This window comes from Hetaerina americana, unplaced genomic scaffold, assembly GCF_022747635.1.
Source record: "Hetaerina americana unplaced genomic scaffold, ioHetAmer1.1.p SCAF_439, whole genome shotgun sequence".
Taxonomy (NCBI): domain Eukaryota; kingdom Metazoa; phylum Arthropoda; class Insecta; order Odonata; family Calopterygidae; genus Hetaerina; species Hetaerina americana.
The window spans coordinates 94335-115481 of NW_027287029.1; the positions used below are offsets into that span (position 1 = coordinate 94335).

The 21147-nt window shown below is 37.7% G+C and overlaps 1 protein-coding gene across 1 annotated transcript in view; it reads right to left on the minus strand.

Annotated features, from left to right (window-relative positions):
• The window catches only part of LOC139692889 (AF4/FMR2 family member lilli-like), a 106847-nt gene that overhangs the window by 83831 nt on the left and 1869 nt on the right, over positions 1-21147 (minus strand). The window contains exons 2-4 of the mRNA XM_071591198.1: positions 20992-21075; positions 19148-19288; positions 6674-6728 (exon numbers count right to left, since the gene is read on the minus strand). Coding sequence (XP_071447299.1) covers positions 6674-6728; positions 19148-19288; positions 20992-21075 — 280 coding nt within the window. The remainder of the gene's footprint in view (positions 1-6673; positions 6729-19147; positions 19289-20991; positions 21076-21147) is intronic.

The following is a 21147-nucleotide window of genomic DNA, read 5'->3' on the forward strand; positions in this document are numbered from 1 at the left end:
ACGTCCATGGGGTTCATGCATAAAATCTGTCCGAAGGTCAGAATTTGGGACGAATATTAGGATACAGATAGCATACGGTCGAAATATGACGAGAGAAAGGAAGTGAAAAAGCGATGTTACTCTTAAGTCTTACTTTAAAAAACACGCCAGAATCCTCACGATTCATGTATGGGCGTTTCTTGCGTCGAATTAAGTCTACCGGTCCCTTCCCTTTCCATGAAAGATCACGTGAGGTAACCCCTCATAAACGACTAGCTTGCATCTGCTAAGTGACGCTCCATCCTCAAAAGGTGTGGAGCAGATAGGAACGTCGGAACGAATAATGCCGTTGAGTAAAAAATGTCGAGGGGTGGTGGTGGTTGTTGGAAGTCCTTAGGGTTGATGTAATCACACGTTTCTCTCCCCCTTTGGAATCTCGTTTTTTATTACAAAACAAAGATTAGTTCCCTTATCCGAAATAACACCACAACGAACCAATGTATAACAAAATATGCGCCCACGAGGTTGATTCTCCCAGATCGAAACGCAGATATCTCCAGTTCCATCCCCCAATTGGGAATAATAATGTTTCGATTTCGTCGACAAAATAATTATGCCATTGTTTACACCTACTCGGCAGTCACAACAAGCCAGTCGCAACTGTGCAAATATGTACATTGATACGCCGTGTAAAATAATTTCGAAACTCTACGCATAGCTGTTGAAATGCAAAATACGGGCATTCATTCCATTTGCAACTAATACCTTTCGCGTTATACTGCCGTACTGCTGTGCATTATTGGCTGTCCCCTGCCGTTCAAGGAAGACTTTTGATGGGCACAGAGAATAAGGCCTGCCTATAACACGACACTAAATAACCAAACTATCAACAATGCAATAAAGTGTATTCAACTTCATATGTCCTCTACCTCATGATTGATGATATCGAAAGGATACGTACATGTATATATGAATGTATATGCACTTACATGCATATAACGATAAGTACGTCCGTTGTTTTGGAAAATGGGGTGAAATTAGACATGCATTTTCTTCCCTTCGCCAGCGATACATTTGTTCAACATTAGAGGCGTGTTTGAAATGCTAGTTTATATCGCGAAGTTCACTTCTTTAAGTGCATAGAAACAGTGCGATGCGGTGCTGCGTGGACTTCGAAATATCGCAAGGCCACCTCGTGGCGGGGAGCGGAAGATGCTCTTACGCAGCCATAATTGTACGCGCGGCCACCCAACTGTCGAACTTCTCCCGAACCGACCGTGCTCGCACGAAATGGCAGCGACGCTCACGCTCGGGCGAAATTACGACCAAACCTCTCATGCATGCGGACGGTAGACCGGTGTCCGCCATCACCAGAGGTAGGGAGGGGGGGGGAGGAGAGAAAGAAAGAAAAGAAGACCGGACCAAAAGGCCCAAAGACCGAACGGTATCCGTGAGCACTCAGTACATCGGAATGGAATGAGGGGGACGCTGAGGGAGGGAAAGAGGAGTTGCTTGCATTATAAAGGCGCGGACGGCATGGTTCTCCCCCCCTTCTTCACCCAAGGTTCTCGCTCCCTCTTGGATTGTGGAGGGGGAGGGTGGAGAGGGCAGGGGGCACGACGAAAGGGGCGGCCTGGGGAGAGGAAGGAAACGGAGATGAAAGGAGAAATGGCGATCGGGGACGAGGGATGCCCCCCCCAGAGGATTAGAGGGAAGTTTAGCGAGGAATTTTTTTTTTCAAGGGTTAGGGAAGGAGGAGGACCGAGGAGGGAGTATGAGAGCTCGGGGAAGGGGGTCAGAGCACGGTCGAGGAACATGCGGAAAAGAAGGGTTTTGCGGGTTGTCCAGGGGAATTGGGGGGTGAGGGCGGCGGGAATGCAACAACGGAGGGGGATGGAGTGAGGCGGGATGGGTCCGAGGGAGTGGGGTTGGCTGTCGAGCATGGTTTGTGACGTAGTTAACGTATTACTGCGGAGGGGAGGAGGTGGAGGTTGAAGGGCAAGGTTTGAGGTTGACAAGACGGGGGAGGGGAGAGGGAGATTTGGCGGTAAAGGGGTGTGGGTGAAACTGGATCTCGCAGGAAGGGAAGGGCTATACGATGCTGCGATATATCTACTGCAACGCTCGATATTCAAACTACACCGCACTCCGATATCGAGCTACCGGTCATGTTATACACGTCGCTGAAAGTGCGATACAAATCTAGAATGTGAGATATTGCAATTGCAATATCAACAATCGATTTTTTACGTAAGTATCGAGAAGATGAAAACGTACGATTTTCAGGAGTGAAATCGAATATGTAATCCTGCTTACCCAATAGCACCACTTCGATCGAATCGGAAAACGAGAAGGTTGTCGCTATTCTACATCGTAACAACCGTTCTCCCGCATTGGACGGATCTGCGATGCTACAAAAACACATCGCACTTCGATACTCGAAATTCCGAGTCTCAACAGAGTCGGGCTTAAATGAGGGGAGGGAGGGATAACGTGCCGTCCACACGTATGTCGAGTCCTGAGGGGGTGAGTAGAAGTGGGGGGGGGAGAGAACGTTGGTTAGCGCGAGCGGGAGGGGAGCGCGCAGAGACGGGGGCAGGGCGCGGGGAGGGAGGGGGGTTAAGGGGCCTTGTGGAGTGGGAAGAAAAGCATCGATTGGCGTCTTCTTATTCTGGAGGCTCGGGCAAAAAAATATTTCAAGCGGAGATGACTTGTAATGGACGAGGGATCGCCTCATCACGCCCATAACTCTTTCGACAGAAACCACAGGCATTGCACAATCCCATTACTTTAATTCGAGCCAATCCTTCCTTTTAGCTTTAGGTCACCGCGGACGAAACGGCGAAACACACGGAGAGAGGTCCTCGAGTTGAACGCAACCTCGAATTGTCAAAAAACCCAAGACATATTGAATTTTCCGACTTGACGGAGAACAAAGGCTGAATTTTCATAAAGGGATGATTAAGTGCAATGGACCCTTCAACTACTTTAGGAAGAAAAAAAATTATAAACATGAGTTCGTAAGAGCTAAGGACGGGAAGACACCGGAAATCTACCACACATAAGAACCAGAGTTAATCTTCTGGACGTTACCGCCTCATCGTACTCTCTCGACGATCGCGTATTTTTCGAGGAGCAAACAAGCGACGGAACTACTCTCGTCCCGACTGACGCAATAGCGAACTTCAACGACAGAACGGATGAAACTCGACACCCGCCAATTCCTCGAGCGAGAGAACTGTCCCCCGAGACAATTAGCATTGCCGCGTCTCTTGACCGTCGATCGCTTTTCGTACAAAAAGGCATGTCTCCCACGACCTAACACGCGTTCACACCACAAATTTAACGGATAAGCACCGAGACGACTCCGCCCGCCGCGGACGGAAAAAAAATTCATTACACCGCAAACGCCGGTTCGCACTGGCAAAACGCGAGAGGGATGAGGGAAAGTTGCTGAAGGGAGGAGCGGCGGGGACCTCGCAGTTTACGGCGAGTACTCGGTGGCACCACAAATTGAAAGCAATTACGGTCTCAGGCGGGGGCGAGGGAAGGAATGGGAAGACCGCGGTGGGCGGATGGAAGTCAGAAGCAGGAAGCGAGGGGGTCGAAGGCGGGGGACGACTGAGGAGGCCTCAGATGATTGAACAGGAAAGACGGAGGAAATGCACGACTCTCACGGGATGGAGAGGGGGGGAGGGGAAAGGAAGGTGTATCAAATGGACCGAGGAAATTGGGGGGAGGGGAGGAAGGGCGTGGGGGGCGGGTGGAATGAATCGTAGAGCCTTTCCGAAATGGCCGCGATAAGACCGAGAAGCTAGCGGGGAGACGACGCCAAAACCTTAACGTGGTCCTTCTCCGCCTCGCGGTCAATAAAACACTCATCAGAGAAACCGTCTCGCGCGCGCGGGCGTACATGGCCTCGCGAAATAAAACGGGCGAAAATGCTCTCCTCCCCCCACTTCCCCAGTCCCCCTAGAACTTTGATTTTTCGTCGGGATTGGTAATTTTTAACGGCGCGGATCCACAAATACGCACGACTACCGTCATCGACCACGACGGATCGCCACGGAGGAAATCTTCCCGAGGGAACGGCAATAAGAATTTCCTCGCCGCCCCGGCTGCGTCACGGACTGCCGCGTACGGATGAGGAGGACAGTGTTCCGGGGCGTAAATCTCCTATGTTGCTAAGCGAAGTCTACGGCGACGGCGTCTGCGAGAGCTTCGGGAAACGGTGGAGAGGAAAAAAAATACCACGGGAGGTAGAGCGGGGATCAATACCCCAACCCAGTGCCATTGCATCGGGCAAACAATGGGTGGGAAGCCTGAAATTGGAACATTTCCCGAAGAAATTGATATGCAGGGAGGGTTCAGACACCTAAATCCCCAAGGCCAAACGAATTCATAGTTAAAACTCTCCTCACCCGCCCTCTCCCAGCGACTCAAACGGAAGGAAAACCATTAGCACACCCTCGGGAAACTATTTTGAACGCGCACGGCAGGAGCATGCAATGGGGCCATTTGCAATAACATCGAGGGTAAAAAAATACGAGCGCAACAGGCGTTTGGCGGAAAGATAACATTGCTTCATCGACTAAACTTTTATCCCCCACCCACATAACTTTAAACCATAAAAATTCCAGTTCCAGAACATGCTCAACAAGGAATAAATTACATTAATGAAATAAACAAATGCCTCGGAACGCATGGCAAGCAAGTGGAACAAATCAGGGTGAACAAAAAAAATCCCTTGAATTAAATACTTAGCACGCTGCATCGTGGATACGTGATACGAGAATCTGATGGAAAATATGACGGGCCGTTTAATGGAAATGCCGTATGTATCTGTACACACAGAACACCATTATGAACAACGATTTACGTAACTTGATTTGAATAGCTAAGGCGGATTTTTTCGCACCTGCAACCTAAGTATACGTACCTGTTTCAAGTAGATCTTGGATCGAACCATGTTTCCATATGCAACCTTAATTTAGATCGTCAGATTTTAATACCTTCTACTAAGTCGTTAACGGCCTTTATGGCTATGAATTGTGCATAGATACGTTTAAAACCACCTTATAGCATCCAACAATTGCCGGATTTTTTGCTGTCATCACGTTGTTTGACCTTCTCTTTTCTTTGCTTTCCAACAGTTTCGGCATAATTCCCGTTTCACTCCAACATATTTTTCGTTCAAGACCTCATTATATTAACCATAAAGGGATTTTACGAACGGAACCCTTTCGCCTAAAGGAATCCACAGCTCACCGAAAATATTTAACTCCAACCTGAGCCTCATTGACTGGTGCCCAGAGGGTTGGCCCCGCAAAAAAAACAATTTAATCTTATCTACAACTCACTGTTCAACAAACACTAAGGGACAATGACGCTTTGGAATCAGAAACGAGTTCTTAGGCAGTAATCAGAGTCAGCAAGGAAGTGAGCCATGAAACGCTTATGCAGGCACAATTTATTTTACACCCACAATTGGCATCAATCACCTCTCAAGATGGAAATTGACAGTTTAAAAAATTATTTTACACATAAAGGGCGTTCAATTAAATAAAAAAATAAATACTGATATGGAAATTTTGATGGCAGGTTAAGAAAATATTTGCCATTTGATGATCTTAAATATGCAGAAGGAAATTTCATTACAGGCCTTGCAATTGCTTTTGAAAGAAGAGAAATGCAAACTTAGTGGTCGCACAGATTGACTAAAATGGCCAAACAAGTACACAAAACATGATACATACACTATTAACAAACTTTTGAAATGGATGGAGCAACTAACTAAAGGAAATTACAGAGGTGAACTGAATTAATGAAAGAGATATACCAAGTGCCGCAATATTCCCTCTCAATGCCTATTGTCAACTTGAAATATAGTTCATCTCTTTTGCCAGTAAGACAACAATGCTACTCTGTGGCAGTACAAGGAAATGTCTACCGAGTCAACCAGTAATTTTTTACCAACAATCAACAAGAGGTTGAAAATATTGATTTATAACTTCCGCTAAGTTACATCTGATGGAATTCCATTATTAACTGCACCACTTCACTTCATAGTTCAATATTAATGCCATGGCATTAACATGGAAATACCACACTGTATTCATATAAATAAGAAAAAATAATTACCATATTTTAATAAAAAAGTATAATTTTCTTACCACGACTCTAATAATTAACCTTCTTCTAATCAATTAACTACAGCACATTTAATTTAATGTGGTTCAAATGTTTTTAATTTGACAAAAAAATTATTATTTCTATCAAAAAATGAATTTGTGAATGAAAAAAATGCTCTTAAAACGTATTCTCCGCCTATCAATGGCAAAACATCAATTGTGCTGAATTGATTATAACAATTTGACCACAATAATTTCATTTGTTTTGCCTTTTATGCAATTAAAAGAGTTTTTTGATGCCTAGAACATTTTCCAAAAATGGTGGTCGGCTGTAATGATCAACTACTAGATCACCCATAACTCCAAATTCATAAAATGCATGAGGTAAGGTTCACACAACATCACCATATATTTTTTTAACATCACATGAAACATTCCTTTGTTAATTGAAAGGTGAATGCGGCTTAGCAATTTTATAGAAGCATCAACTGGAAAAAAAAACATTCTAAAACTGCACAACAGGAAGAAGTTTATAATTTTATAAATAAAATATTGATACTTACGAGACATGATGGGCTCAATTGGTGGAGGAGGATTTTGTAAAATGGATTCTGGAATCTGTAAAAAAAAAAGACAAATTAGGTTAATGACTGACAACGACTAATTTTTGCCATGCACAGATCATCAAAGAATAGATACAGTAATCCTTTCCTGGCAGTGATTCTGACTATACATAGACTAGATAGAGATTATGCAGGTAACGTGATGACCATTTCAACATTAGCATCATACACCAGTAATACATAAATCTACCTACATATTTATATTCATTGACATTTCAAATCAACTTCCCCCACTCCATCCTACCAGTAATCTTCCGTGTAGACTATTTTGTGCACCACTGATTTAACTCTTCCACTAAATCAGGGGTGATTCGAGGACAAAAGGAATCAAAATCGGTTCGGAACTCGACCCTCATTTTATGGTATTGTGATAGTACATAAAATTAATTTATTATTGCATCATTGCATACATGTTTGCAATCAAGAAAATCAGGAACATTGACATACCTGTATAAGACTAAAAAACATATGACACGTTGAAATTCACCATAGAAGAGTGAAATGCTATCTCTTTGAGAGACAAGGCACTGAGTTTCAAAGGTAACATGGGAAGTAATATCAAATTAAGAACTTATATATTCCAAATACATATCAAAGCATACGCTTAATATAAGGATGGTGAAGATCAACAAGTTAATATTCACCTGAAATACATTGTGATAAATGAATTGCCATATTTACGATTTCGTATTTCTAACCAATATAACTACAAGTAGCATTTGAAAAGGTGGATATGATGATATGTCAGTTTCAGGCACAATTTGAATTTAAAAACAACGAAAACTTATTTTGATAAAGCACTTATAGTGTAGTTACAAAGGTAGGAAGGATGAATATTACATTTCTTATTCTCTGATGTTTATTAGGGTTGGTGCATTAATCAAAAATGAGACAATTTCTGGCCAGGGTTCCCAGCATTCTGACTTGTAAAGAAACTCATATCAGGACGCTAAAAGCAGCTGACACTACATCATTCCCGATAAATTCCAAGGTATCAAGATGTAGTCAAGACAGAACAAAAGAGAAAGGAATGGATATACTGGCTGTTAAGGGTCACAGGATGAAATACTTCAGTAAAAATAACATGACAAATTATGTTAAAAATATGAACTGTAACCATTGTGGAGGTATGCACAGAATGGATAAATATCTCCGGTATATGAGATAAATGAGGTTGATCTAACTCCATGAACTCTGTGGAATTTTACAGATGAACCCATCTGTGACTCAAGATGAAACATTCTCAAGTTGTTGTTTCTGTCCCTAAACAAAACAATATCACCGAAACATTCACGAAGGCCATGCTAGTCTCAGTGCCACAAAGATAGGACAAAAAATTAGCTCAAGATCTAATTTAATAGTATGCTCTGCCAATTCTAATTTCTGTTTATCAATTCTGGCGCGGAAAACGGTACCTTGCGTTCTTTGGTTCAATTTAGTTACCGATTTATTTTAATGGATGGTGAAAAAAATATACCCAGTTGCGACAGAAATTGAATCAATACATGCTGATTTTACCAAACTTAGTAGCTTGATGAGTGAATCAGCAAAAATATGATGATATTACAAAACTTAATAGCTTGACGAGTGAATCAGTACAAACATTTGAAACAATTTTCATTGGTCTGCCATTTATATACTGATAATTGAACACAATGGTCAAAGTGAAGATGCTATGAACAGGTACAGGAAATTCAGATGAAATCTTATGGCTGATGTATATGGATTATTGGTGAAGAAAAAAACTATTACGCTTTCTCATTTATTATCAATACTAATTGCATTTCAGAATAACTGTTCCTAAAAATTGTTAAAACTTTGCACTACTTGCCATTGTATAAGCAACCTTATTATTCATCAGATTCAACCAATAAAAACTATGACAAATGCACTCAATAACATTCACTTCTCAACCATGTTGTAGCATGATATTTTTACAAGCATACCACTATTCCTCAAATGAGTTGACCCTTTGGTAACCTGGAATGGTCATTGTAGAAATTCTCAGCCTCATTTATATAAAATTATAGATCCAAAGGGCATGGTCAACATAATAAACTGTGCTCAGTTATTTGAAAAAGAAAGCAGGGCTAATATCTGACCAGATGCCTGGGGTTTCCTGCTTGTGACACATTCAGCATTCAGGAAAAAAATAATTGGCAACTTAGGTAACCATACTACATGACATGGCTGTATGGCAAAAAGACCTTAATGTTTTTCACAATCTAATGTTTGAAGGTATTTCTCTACTTGCAGCCAGTACTTAAAATGTGAGTGCAAATTGAATGTAAATTCTTTAGAATTTTTTCAAAAAGAGTTTTCAGCTCTCTATTAATCCACAGTTAGATTTCCTTCATCATTTTTTTTGATCATGGCTTGTTACAACTCAGTACAACTTTTTTCTATTCATAATTTTTTAAATTAACTAATATCCTTCATAACCATCATGACACATTAAGTTTAGGATTGGCATTGGGCCTAAAGTAGCATTCAAATGTTTAATAATTTTGAAGCTCATTTAATTAAATTCAAGAGGGTGATGTTGATGACAGATTGAGGAAATGCTTCCTAGGTGACAGGCAAGCACTCCCTCCTTTCTCTAATAATCCTGTTACGTGGATTGCAAGCCAGGGCTTGTGGATATAACTCTTCTGTAAAATCATGTCCGACGTCTATAAATGCAACACAAAGCTGTAATTACTTAGCGTTGATGGTACTCTTTTTCATGTTATCCTACTTAAAACACTGGCTGCCCCATTTAAATACAAAAAGCATTGGATGCCACATTTTTAGTTGGAAATCATTTCAACTATTTCATTGGAAAATAAATAATTCATAATTTTTCCACTGAATTATATTCAAAACTAAGTTTTTATTTTCCATTTTCATCATGAAGTTCTAAAATGTTGAGCTGAGTACCATTGAATTTGTTCACTATTAAGCTATCTCAAGGTTATATTGGTAGAGCACAATATGATCGCATAACAGACACCTTCCATCATCTTTCTCCTAGTATACTAATATATAAGAGAAATATAACATATGCATGGCATAAGTTGGATATTAAAATTAACTTTCATTAATTAGAACTATCACAGTTAAAAATTAAGTTTTAGTATATTTACTATTTCTCTAAATGTAAGCACACTTTTAATACAGCCTCCAATTATTGATTACCCTGGAAAATATACTTCGTATTTCTTGACAATATCACTGACTGTACGTAACAAATTAAGGCCTCCATAATCAATTAATCAAATTACTGAGTTACATTTTCCACAATCTCTCAAAGAACAAAATGCTTACCCTCTATGAGCTTTCGTGTTCTGCTTTCTATGTCGTATTTTATCAAACCTAGTATTATTCCACTGACTCGAGAGTAGCCACCGTAGGTCTAAAAATATTCTCCTCAGATTCTCTTTCCTAGCTCTACTATTTCCCAATTCCACCTATCTAAATCCAAAATCCATCCTTTTTGTGATTCATAGATCTCATCTCGTTACTGACACAACACCTAAAAATCTACCTTTCATTTGTCTCCCATTACGAACAGTGTTTCCTAAATGACTGATATTGCTGATGTCCCAAGGGTACCAAAGTACATGTTTGATTTAATAAGAAGAGTCTTACTCTCAAGCTTGTGTTTCTAGCAATTATTACAATTACTTAAGAATAATATGCTATTTTTTTGCTTCACCTTACTTAGCTGTAGGATGGAAAACAGCGGAGGGCAACAGTGAGCACAAGTTGTGTTTGCATATCTAAAAACAGCACAGTTCAAAATTATATTTATTATAAATTTATAGTTTATTCAAAACATGACAATGAATGTCTAAATCCTAATTTTTATTGCTTCGATTACCCCGAAGGAGTACTACCAAACGTCTTTATGCATGAAAAGTTGGTAAGCTTGGTTTCAACTAGAGTTAAATCCCATTTATTTGGAATGGTATAGTAAAAATATTGATTTAATGGGGGAAACATTAAAGATAATTTGACTATCTACAGTTTCAAAATTTTCCAAAATGCCAATGTTTGCTGTATTTCTTTCACTAACATTACCATCATCAAATTGGCAACCACTGGTTCTTTATCCATAAAAAAAATAATGTTACCTTTATTATGTCTACATTTGAAGGTGTTGCTACTGAAAAAGCTGATTCAACATTACTCGATGTCTAAGCAAACTTAACTAATTCAATGGCGGGCTCTCAATGTTTTGTGATTTTTCACACAGAAAAGCTCAGATTGAAATGAGAAAGTTTTAGTGATAATGGATACTCAATAAAAACTTATATTATTCATTAGTTTTTAACATAACTTCATTTGATAAAAAAACAGCTTAGCAAAGGCCATAGAGCATAGAAACTAGTTGCATAATACCCTCCATACCCTTACAGTGGCTTGATGCACATTGAGTAGATAGGAAATATTTTCACGATTTTTGCAACTCAATCCTTTACATAATGTTTCCATACAAAATACTAGTGTTGCAAAAACATTTGCTCCTAAAAATTAATTAAGTTCTCATCGGCATTGGAAGACTGAGACTCAACTCCATTTAAAAACAATGTAGTAATGAATCACAAAATATATTCCATGCAATGAACGCTCTGAATAGGGAAAATTCAAACTAGATGTAAAGTAGACACATGAAACATTGTTGCAAAAGCCTCGTTATTTCAATGCAGCATCACCATCCAACATAACATCAATTACCAAAGGCATATTATACTGAAGACACTTAGGGTAGAACTAACTCACTGTGCTAAATGACCATGGAGATAGGTATCTTGTCAAGGCATACGCTAAAAAATGGGAGGGTGGAAGTTGTAAATGGAATAATAAGGCAGAGGAATTAATGAAAGAAGTTGGAAAAGAGGGATATGAGCATTCTACCGCAAAAGATGTGGCTGTATTTAGTAAAGCATAACATTGGGTCCCAGAATTAAAACATAAAATATCAAGAATTTATGCAATGGAACATCCTGAAGCAGCCCTTGTTGAATTCAAGAAGTGAATACCTACACACCACCCTGCAATTGACCAGTGGTGTGACACAAGAGGGTTGTATCACATGCCCATGGAGGCATGTGATTTTCTCATAAAATTAAAAAAAAAATGTAGGTTCATTCAAATGAAAACAAACCAAACCTGGCAGCTATCCTTTGAATTTTAAAAAATAAGAAAGTTACATTTTCCTGCACTCCTTCCACTCATTAAAAATTTCCTCTTTAATCATTCGATGAAGCCAATTCTTTCTCAATGCACTCGGCAAACTTTTCAAACATTTTGTCCCATGCTGTGTTGTATGAATCTAAGGAATTTTACTTGGTCACTTTTGCTTATATCTACACCTCTTACGTCTATAGGCATTAGAGTGATGGGACTTCTATTCCCAAATTTAACTTGGGCAATAATTTTTTTGGAGATTGTTTCAGTGAGTTTCACAGACTATTTTTTTACTTGGTCTTGATAGGTCACTTCATCATCGATAACAAGCTCTAATTCTGGTTATTTTATACTAGTGGCACAGTGTATATGTCAGTATTGTCTATAGGCGGTGGTTTAATTATTTCTTGAAGAAAATCGGACAACTGGAAAAATATCTTCTTCGTGCATTTTCTCATCCTGATTCTCCCTGCCCGTATAGCCTAACTGCAAGTGGTTGACGACAGTGACTCTTTCACAGAATTTAACCATTTCCTGGCTCGCCTTCAATAACTGCTCATAGAATTCTATATGGTCTTGAACTTCTGAGTTTCAATTTTCTAGCCACCACACCTCTGTGTTAACATTACCCATATTTATGATACATACTATTTGCATTTGCAAGCTTGTCATTTGTTGCAGTTGCTGATACAAATCATTCAAAGGTATTCAATATTAACTATGACTTTTAAATGCTTTTATGTATTAAAGACCAGTTTCTATTGTTCAGCTCACATCAAGAATTAATGGGTTTATAATATGCTCCTGAAAACATTACTTCTGCATAACTTTGTACCTGGCATTGGTAGTGTAGGTAGGCACCACCATAAAATTATTTATGATGATATAAAACAATCCAAGCATACCTAATGACTAATAATAGTCTTAAGATTTGTCAGCCTGAGTAATATAGTAATTTATATCTTTTATTCTGTCCCTCCTCAAAATTGTTTCCAGCTAACTTTAATTCCCTCTTCTAGCCGAAACCTTATGGATTGCAAATAAGCCTATATTGCCAACAGTACACAATGCAGAAAACATGGACTATGCCAGTAATTACAGACCAATTCCACTATCATATATAATCATCCTTCCTTGGGATGTATAACCATAAGTTCTACACCCAAATACATACATTCATACCAGCACATATGAAATTCTTGATGTAGGTATTTCTCTATGCCCCAATATCACAATATAACACAGCTGAAACTTTACAATTGCCATAGAATAGATGGAATCACCATACAGTAGGGCTATTAGGCAGATTTTGACATAGAAACAGAGCATCACGTCGATGTGGATAGCTTAGGTCTACGTAACTTCATCATGAAATTGAAAAAGTATTAAAGACAACTGAAATAAACCATATGCATAGATAACATCCATGAAGAACTGTTAAAATACAAGGGCAGTTTTTCTTTCAACTGCTGATCACACAGCACAAACGCCAGACAAGCGACAGGCAGGTGGTGTGCCTAGTAGGCAACAGAGCATCTCCCGTACCACACTCTCTGTCACTGCCAAGCTTAAGTCATCAGTCTATGCATAGTAGCGGTCACATAAACGTGCCTGCCTCAATTGATTCTTCCACCAAGTGAGAGTTGCGAAGTATTATTTGTTTCCTGCCTGCAGAAGGGTATAGTGGTGCAGAAATTCATAGAAGAATGAGCCAAGTGTATGGAGAAAACTTAATGAGTGATGGTGTTGGGCGTCAATGGTGTTGAACATCGATTGATGGGGGAACTGATGTGCATGATGAATGGGGGGTCAAAGATGCAAGTCTGTAGCTACAGATGACGAGCTGACGAAGTGATTAAAGAAAACTGTAGGTTCACCATAGGTGCTTCGTCCATTGAATTTCTGGAAGTTTCAAGATATTCTCTCTACTCTTATCAGTACGGAACATTTAGGCTGCAAAACATTTGTGCTAGCTGGATACCAAAAATGTTGACTGACAACCAAAAACCTTGCCGAATAACTTCAGGTTTGATGTTCCTTGACTATTAGCTGATAGAGAAGATTTTTAGAAATCAATTGAGACCGGAGATGAGACGTGGATTCAATATGACACACTCGAAGCTAAGCAAAAATCACAACAATGGAGAGTTATAAATTCACCAAACAAAGCAAAAAAATCAAACAAACCTTCAAAAATGGAAAGGGTATGGCTATGGTGTTTCGGGATGAGAAAGGTGTTTCATGTAGAGTTTGCGCAGCTGGGAACAACACTTAATACAGCTGATTATTGTGAAACATTTCAACATTTGCAGAGAGTCATTCAAAACAAAAGAGGCATGCTGATTTCTGGAGTTGTTCTGATTCATGATAATACCCTTCCTAAGAGTGCTGGTGCAACCCAACAGCTCCTTGAGCAATTTCAATGGGAAATTTTCAACCACCCACCATTCAGTCCCTGACCTTATGCTGAGTGACTTCCATCTTTTCCCTGTTTTGATGAAGTGGATAATGGGGCAGCAGTTCCAAACCAACGAGGAGCTTCAAGACAATATCAAGACTCCTTTAAATCATTGGCGGAAATATTTTATGAAGAGGGTAATGTAAAGCTTGTCCACAGGTATGACAAATGCCTCAATCATCAAGGGGATTGTGTCAAAAAGTAACCATAAGTTTAGTGATACAATAATTTTGAAATATTCATTAGTCTTTTTTCATGGCCCATCCGAAGTTGAAAAAAAAACTGCCCAGGTATATACAAAAATATATAAGCATTTTTATGGTCTCATCTTAAGTATAAATGAGAGAGGAAATTGGACAGATAACTATTTTCTCAGTATTAATTCAAATCCTGAGATAGATTAGAGAATGTTGGGCAGGCAGGGTTAAGGAATGAGGAGAGCAAGCCTTTTAAATAGAATGAAGGAAGGTGGAAATTATGAAGAAAGAAATTATCTACGGAAAAGATAGAGTTAATTATCGAAACACTAAATATAAATAGTCATTAAGGGCCACCCAAAACCTATTTTTAAATACAGTTCACTCTCAAACATCCATGTTTATGAATGCATGATCATAACTAGAAAACATGGATAGCACAAATATGCAGAAAATGCTGTTGGCATAAAAACGGATACAAAAAGCAAGATAGAGACTCCTTTGCCTCAATTCACTTTTTTCAGCCATTTTTATGAGGGTGGAATTAGAGTTTAACAAAAACACAGAAACATCAGCAGGGGATATTTTCCTCAGTGAAAGCTAAACCAATCACAAAGCCAGGAAAAAAACAAATAACTGGCAAATGATAATTTTTGACAAAGAATCGCTGATCTAGATTCATATTCGTCATACGATACCAAATAAAAATAATGCTGGGTAGATAATTAATGACTTGTTTTTGTTGCGTAGTAAAGCTATGTATAATACTTGCCTTTACAGAGAATTAGTAATTTTCATGGATAATAAATGCAAGGGATAATGGGAGAGTATGGATGGTACAAAAATGTTTTGAATATTATAGATAACTTTTTATTTAGTGAAATTAAAAACTTTTAAGAAACCCCACGTATTTCACACTTGTTTTTTTTCAATTATATCAAAATTTCAAAGCATTTAATTGTCTTTAGGATATTAAGTAATTAGAGTAGATATTAAGAGTAATTTTATAAAAATTTTGAGGTACTAGGAAGGGAATAGCAAGGATAATGGAAAGTTTACTTTGGGTAGAATATCTTGAATGAATGGGAATGTTATCCATCCCCACGGCCTTATTTGATTTCTATTCCCCAAACGCACCCCCTCTATCTTGCCATAAAGTACACCTGAAATTGTAGATGAGGATAGCTTGGGTCCAAGCACACTTGATGGCAACACAGAGGATAAGGGGATTGTTATCATATACAGCCATGGGGTTAGATAACTTTGAAACAGAACTACTTAAACGTTTAGGAAAACATGGAAGAGTTTTTACGGACTAATTCTTAGAATTTATGAGGGGGGAATTTGGCCTCAAAATTTTATCAGATGAGTATTGATTTCTGTTCCAAAAAAGGGAAAGTCAGTAATTAGGATTAAAGAACAATATTGGTTGCAAGAATTCTTAAGTGAATTTTGAGGGTCAGTGTGATACACATGGGATGAGAATGAATGTAAACAAAACAAAGGTTATGCAGTTTTTGAGAAAGAGGAAAGCAAAGAAAAATCAAAACAGGTGTTCATAAACTAGAGCAGGTGGTACAGTTTACCTATCTTGGAAGTGTTTTGGACAAAAATGGTCAGAGCAATTAGGGCATAAGAGGAAGAATTGTGTTTGGCAAATAAACTTACACATGGGGGAGTGAATTGAGTCGAGAAATCACTCATCAGAACTTTAATATGGAGCGTGGTTTTGCATGGCACGAGAAATCAAAAGGAGTCAGGGGAAGATGGTTATCAAGCATTCTGATTACTGATGGGATATTGAAGATTGTGATAGTGGGCAGGACATTAGGCAAACGAGGAAGGGGCAGGAATAGGACAAGCATATTGGAAAGAATTAAGACAGGATGGAAGAATGAGGAATTGAAGAAAGGTTTATTATGTCAGATGTCATATTGTGTTTAGCTACGAAAGGAAAAGAAACTTATCATTGTACCATTGCATTGTCAGCGTCTATCCAAAACCTTCCTTAAATAGTAGAATACCAATAGAAAAAATCTTGAATTAATGAATGCAATGGAAAAGTATTTCACAGGTTTCACATACTCTAGGGCAACAAGTTTGATTTCTAATTGAGCAAAGGTAGTAAGTACTGAGGATCATGAAAATAGGACAAGGATGAGGCCAAATGAATTCTTGGGGGAAAATTAGACTGAATTATATAATGGTAGGAGTAAACATGTTAATGGATCAGTCATGAATTAAAGCGCTGATGGAGAATCAGGATGGGCAATGTTATGGGGGTAAGAAGGGATTGAGTCACGGGAGGCATGAGAGGGGCTGGAGGTATAAATAAAAGTATGGGTGAAATTAGTGAAATTAGGTACACTTGCAGGTGATAATGCTTTAGTTTGGCATTCAGCCATGGGATTACAGCCATTGCTGGAATTTGAGACCAGTGCCACAGGGCTGGAATTAAACTCTATCATAGGAAAACAAATGCAATGAAGTTCTCAAAGAAATAGGAAGGCTAGGGTAAGAATCTAAATTTGAGGGCAAATACTATAACTGGTAGAAAAGTTTACCAATTTAGGAATCGTTTTAGATAAAAATAGGCAAATTAGGAAGGCCATTTAAAGAAGAATTTTGCTAGGTTAAGAAGCTTTGACAGTGAATAACAAAAAGTGGACAACAAGGACCTTAAGTTAAGATGAAAATCTTGAATTATTGAAAACAGTATTGAGTATACGGGATATATGGCTTGGAAACTTTATTGCTGAAGATAGGAGGCTTTAAAAATGAGGGTGTGGAGAAGGATAGAAAAGATAAATAGATAAAAAGGATAACAAATGAGGGAGCACTAGACATGGCGGGGGAGGAGAGAGGGTTAATGCAACATATCCAGAGGAAGCAGAAAATGTGCATGGAGAGCATTTTGATTGGCAAAGCAATTTGGAAGCAGAGCATACTCTAATTTCACTGCGGCAGAGGCATAAAACCTTGATTTACACGTCATTAATTAATAACGGTGAGGTGATTTACAAAAATGCTGGGCAAGAACGGCATCTGTCCCATTTGTTAGCACCCTGTCCTAATTACTTGCTGAGACGAGTTTCAATGGGAAGGACTGTGCATATTAAACCCAATCAATATTTGATTAATCATATGGTTCATTCAGTTTTACTGAAAATTTTTTAATTGACAACATTTTTTTCACCACAGTAATTTTTTCATTTCATCTAGCCCAAAAACAGTGCCCGAGCTGAACATGTACACATGGTACTTTGATTATCTTTCACCCTCTCAGGTGTGGATACTGAAAGATCTTTCACTACCATAACATTGTACTACACACGTAATGTGAAACTATTAGTGCAATGCAGTGCTCTTGAAAGAAGCCAAATGTTATTATTGTGATTCAATCTTAATTATTTTCTTTATTTTTTCAAGAATATAGAAAAAGTGTTGAAATTGTGATTGTTCAATATTTAAAAGAATGCAATGACATATCCTTAGCTTTCTGCAATGTCTTCAGAAGAATGGAAATATATTAATAGTGATGTTGTTAATGAACGATATACTAAGTGTAAGATTGGAAATAAAGTCCTTCTATAAGAGAGGAAGAGTAAACCCACAAAAAAATCAGGAAACACAACAAAACATTAAGGAAAATTCTGTCCATTCAACAACAGTTTAATCCCCATTAGCACCAAATGCATCATTATTTCATAGGTTGAGATTAAAATGTGTTCTGGTGAATCATATTTAATTTTACAGAATCAAAAAATTTAAAAATTGACAGCCTAAGGAATTGGTGCTGGAGATAAAAAAAACAGGAATTGATCCACCTCTAGGGACTTCATGCATGGGATTCGAAATGCAAAGTCATGAAATGCAAATTTAATTATGCTATTGCCTAACTTTACATTATCGTAACACAAAATATATTTCACTGTTTTTTCTTCTTAAAAATTTAGATGAGCAAGAGTACTCTATCCAAAAGAAAAGGCCTGAATTCTCATTTCATTTATGATAATTTTTATTGAAAACTTGAAAAAATGTTTGCCTAACAATGATTGAACAACATCTGAAGTGGATGTCATCCAAGCAAAGTGTAAGAATTATTTGTTTGCAAATGCTAGTAAAGTTTTCTGAAGTAGAATGAAATCTCAGCAAGAGAAAGGCTGTGACTTACCATGTATTTGTCATTAATGGTAGACTGCTGGTTATGGTAAGTTTTGATTCAACTCACAGGTTAACCACTGCTACATTTCTCTACAAGTCTCCAATAACACAACCCATCACACCCTACACTCTTTATACCAGAGACTGAAGATAATCCAAAATTGTTCATTGCATAGGGTTAAATGGAAATTAAAGTATCTGCATCCTTGAGGAAGATTCTCAGGGACACAACGACAATTCTTCAATGGTTTGAAAAATCTTCAGTAATATATTCCGGGAGGAAAGAAATTAGAATTATGTGAGGCAAAAAACATACTCTTAAATAATGTTTCTATTGATTGAATGTTCGATGATGATGAGATTTAAAATACTTAAGCTCTGTGTGAGACACTAATGATCAATGTGATTTATTTCCAGTCTTACCAATGAGCTTGTAGATTTCACAGGAGGTGGACTAACTGCCTTCCTGGTTTTTGGCATCAAGTTGAAGTTGAACTTGATGTCATTGGGTTCTTTGCGAGGTGTGGCTATGGCAGAGAGTGGGGGCATCACTTGAGTCATTTCCTAACAAAAGAAAAATACAACATGCATTAACAATCATTATGCATTGGACATAATTATGAAAAATCATTTACCAAGAACAGAATGGCCATTACACATACTATGAAAGAAACAATAATAATGGTATAATGCAGGGCTAAATTTTTACTTTCATCTAAATTTTATTCATTTTTTAAGTAGTAAAGCCTTCCAATTATAAAAAAATTGTTTTTCAAATAAAGTACAAAATTATGCTATGACACCACAGTTCATTATTTTACACCGAATGAACATTTTTCGTATAAATCAGAGCAATCACCAATAGAAATTATTATTTAATGTTGACATAAAATGTAGAATAGCGAAGACAGAAAGCTGATGCAATAGGCACCATTTGTCACCATCCTTTATTAACCTTATTTTCTATTAAACAACAAACAAATAATAAGAAATACTCGTCTAAAAAATACAAATACTGTAGGTTTTACCAGTTTGACTTTCCTGAGGTGTAAAGGAAAATGGAAAATTTAACAGGCATGAAATACTTTGTAGAAATAAGTGAAACCAGGTATAGTCCAAATTGACTTCTAGTGATTTTCCTTATAATAAGTTCATGCCTTGAATTTTACATAGATAAATTATGCATGAAACGTTTTCCAGTAAGTTACTTGATACATAAAATTACCGAGAATGAGCATGAGAGATAAATCACTCAAGAACTCACGATAAGAATAGAATTTTCATGTGTGCAATAGGAAGTATCATCAGAATTTTAAGGTTAACTATTAAAACAGCAGAGTTCTCAAATTGAATGGATACATCAAGTATAATTGAATTATATTCCTGATGAAAATAACTCCATAGCCATTACACTAAGCTTAGCCGCAAGATACATTTGGCTTTCGATAGAAATGAAAAAATTTCATTGATAATGATGATGCAATTTCCTCATGAATTTTATACCTACAATCACAATCTTGTTCATAATTCCCCAATAATAGCAAACTATTTACAGTCATAGATTTTATCTTTCATTGCAAATTGTAAGAGATTTGAAATTTTGAAGAAGGACAAAAACACGCAAATATAAAACAAACAAATAAGATTTTTACACACATACACCAATTACAATGAGGCTGAATTTGCATTAGAAATGCAATTAAATTGACTATTAAAAGCCCTTCCACGAAATTATCTTATCAGAGGTCAACGGACAGTTTACCTTTAAAATTAGAAATTACGTTTACATTCAATATCATTGACTGAGAAGTATTTCTCCTTCCATGCCAGACGAAGGAAAGAAAATAATATTACACTTGAATATATTTTTAAATTGAAGCGTATTTTCAATGGTAAGAAAAATAACTTCCTTTTGCTGCAATTTATCACGGCTGCCATTACAAATGAAGAGCACAAGGCTCATCATTTATAAATGAAAATGTGTACATGCACTACTAAATAAAGGCAATAAAAAGTTTTTTGAGATTACTTCCTACAGCTGTAATGATCAAACATAAATGGAAAATCCTCAAAATTATGCGAAAAGCGATTTATAGCTTTTAACAATTGGAAAAACTAATTTTAAAACGATAAGCACACAGACCTGTGCTGATAATTTTACAATTTAATATGGACTGATTCACTTTAGACAATACAAGGAATAATTCTGCTTTTTGACTCATTCAGTCTTGGTCAAATAGAAATAATGGTGAAATGATTGTGCAAACCTTAAGTATGTGTTCCAATTCAGCCGCCCCATTGCCAGAAGCAGCATTGCCTCCAGAAATACTGCTAGCAACAGGAGGTGGTAACTAAATAAGAGGGGAGACAGAAACAGAAACTCAATGAAAAATATCAATATCAACAACTAAGGACCCAAACTG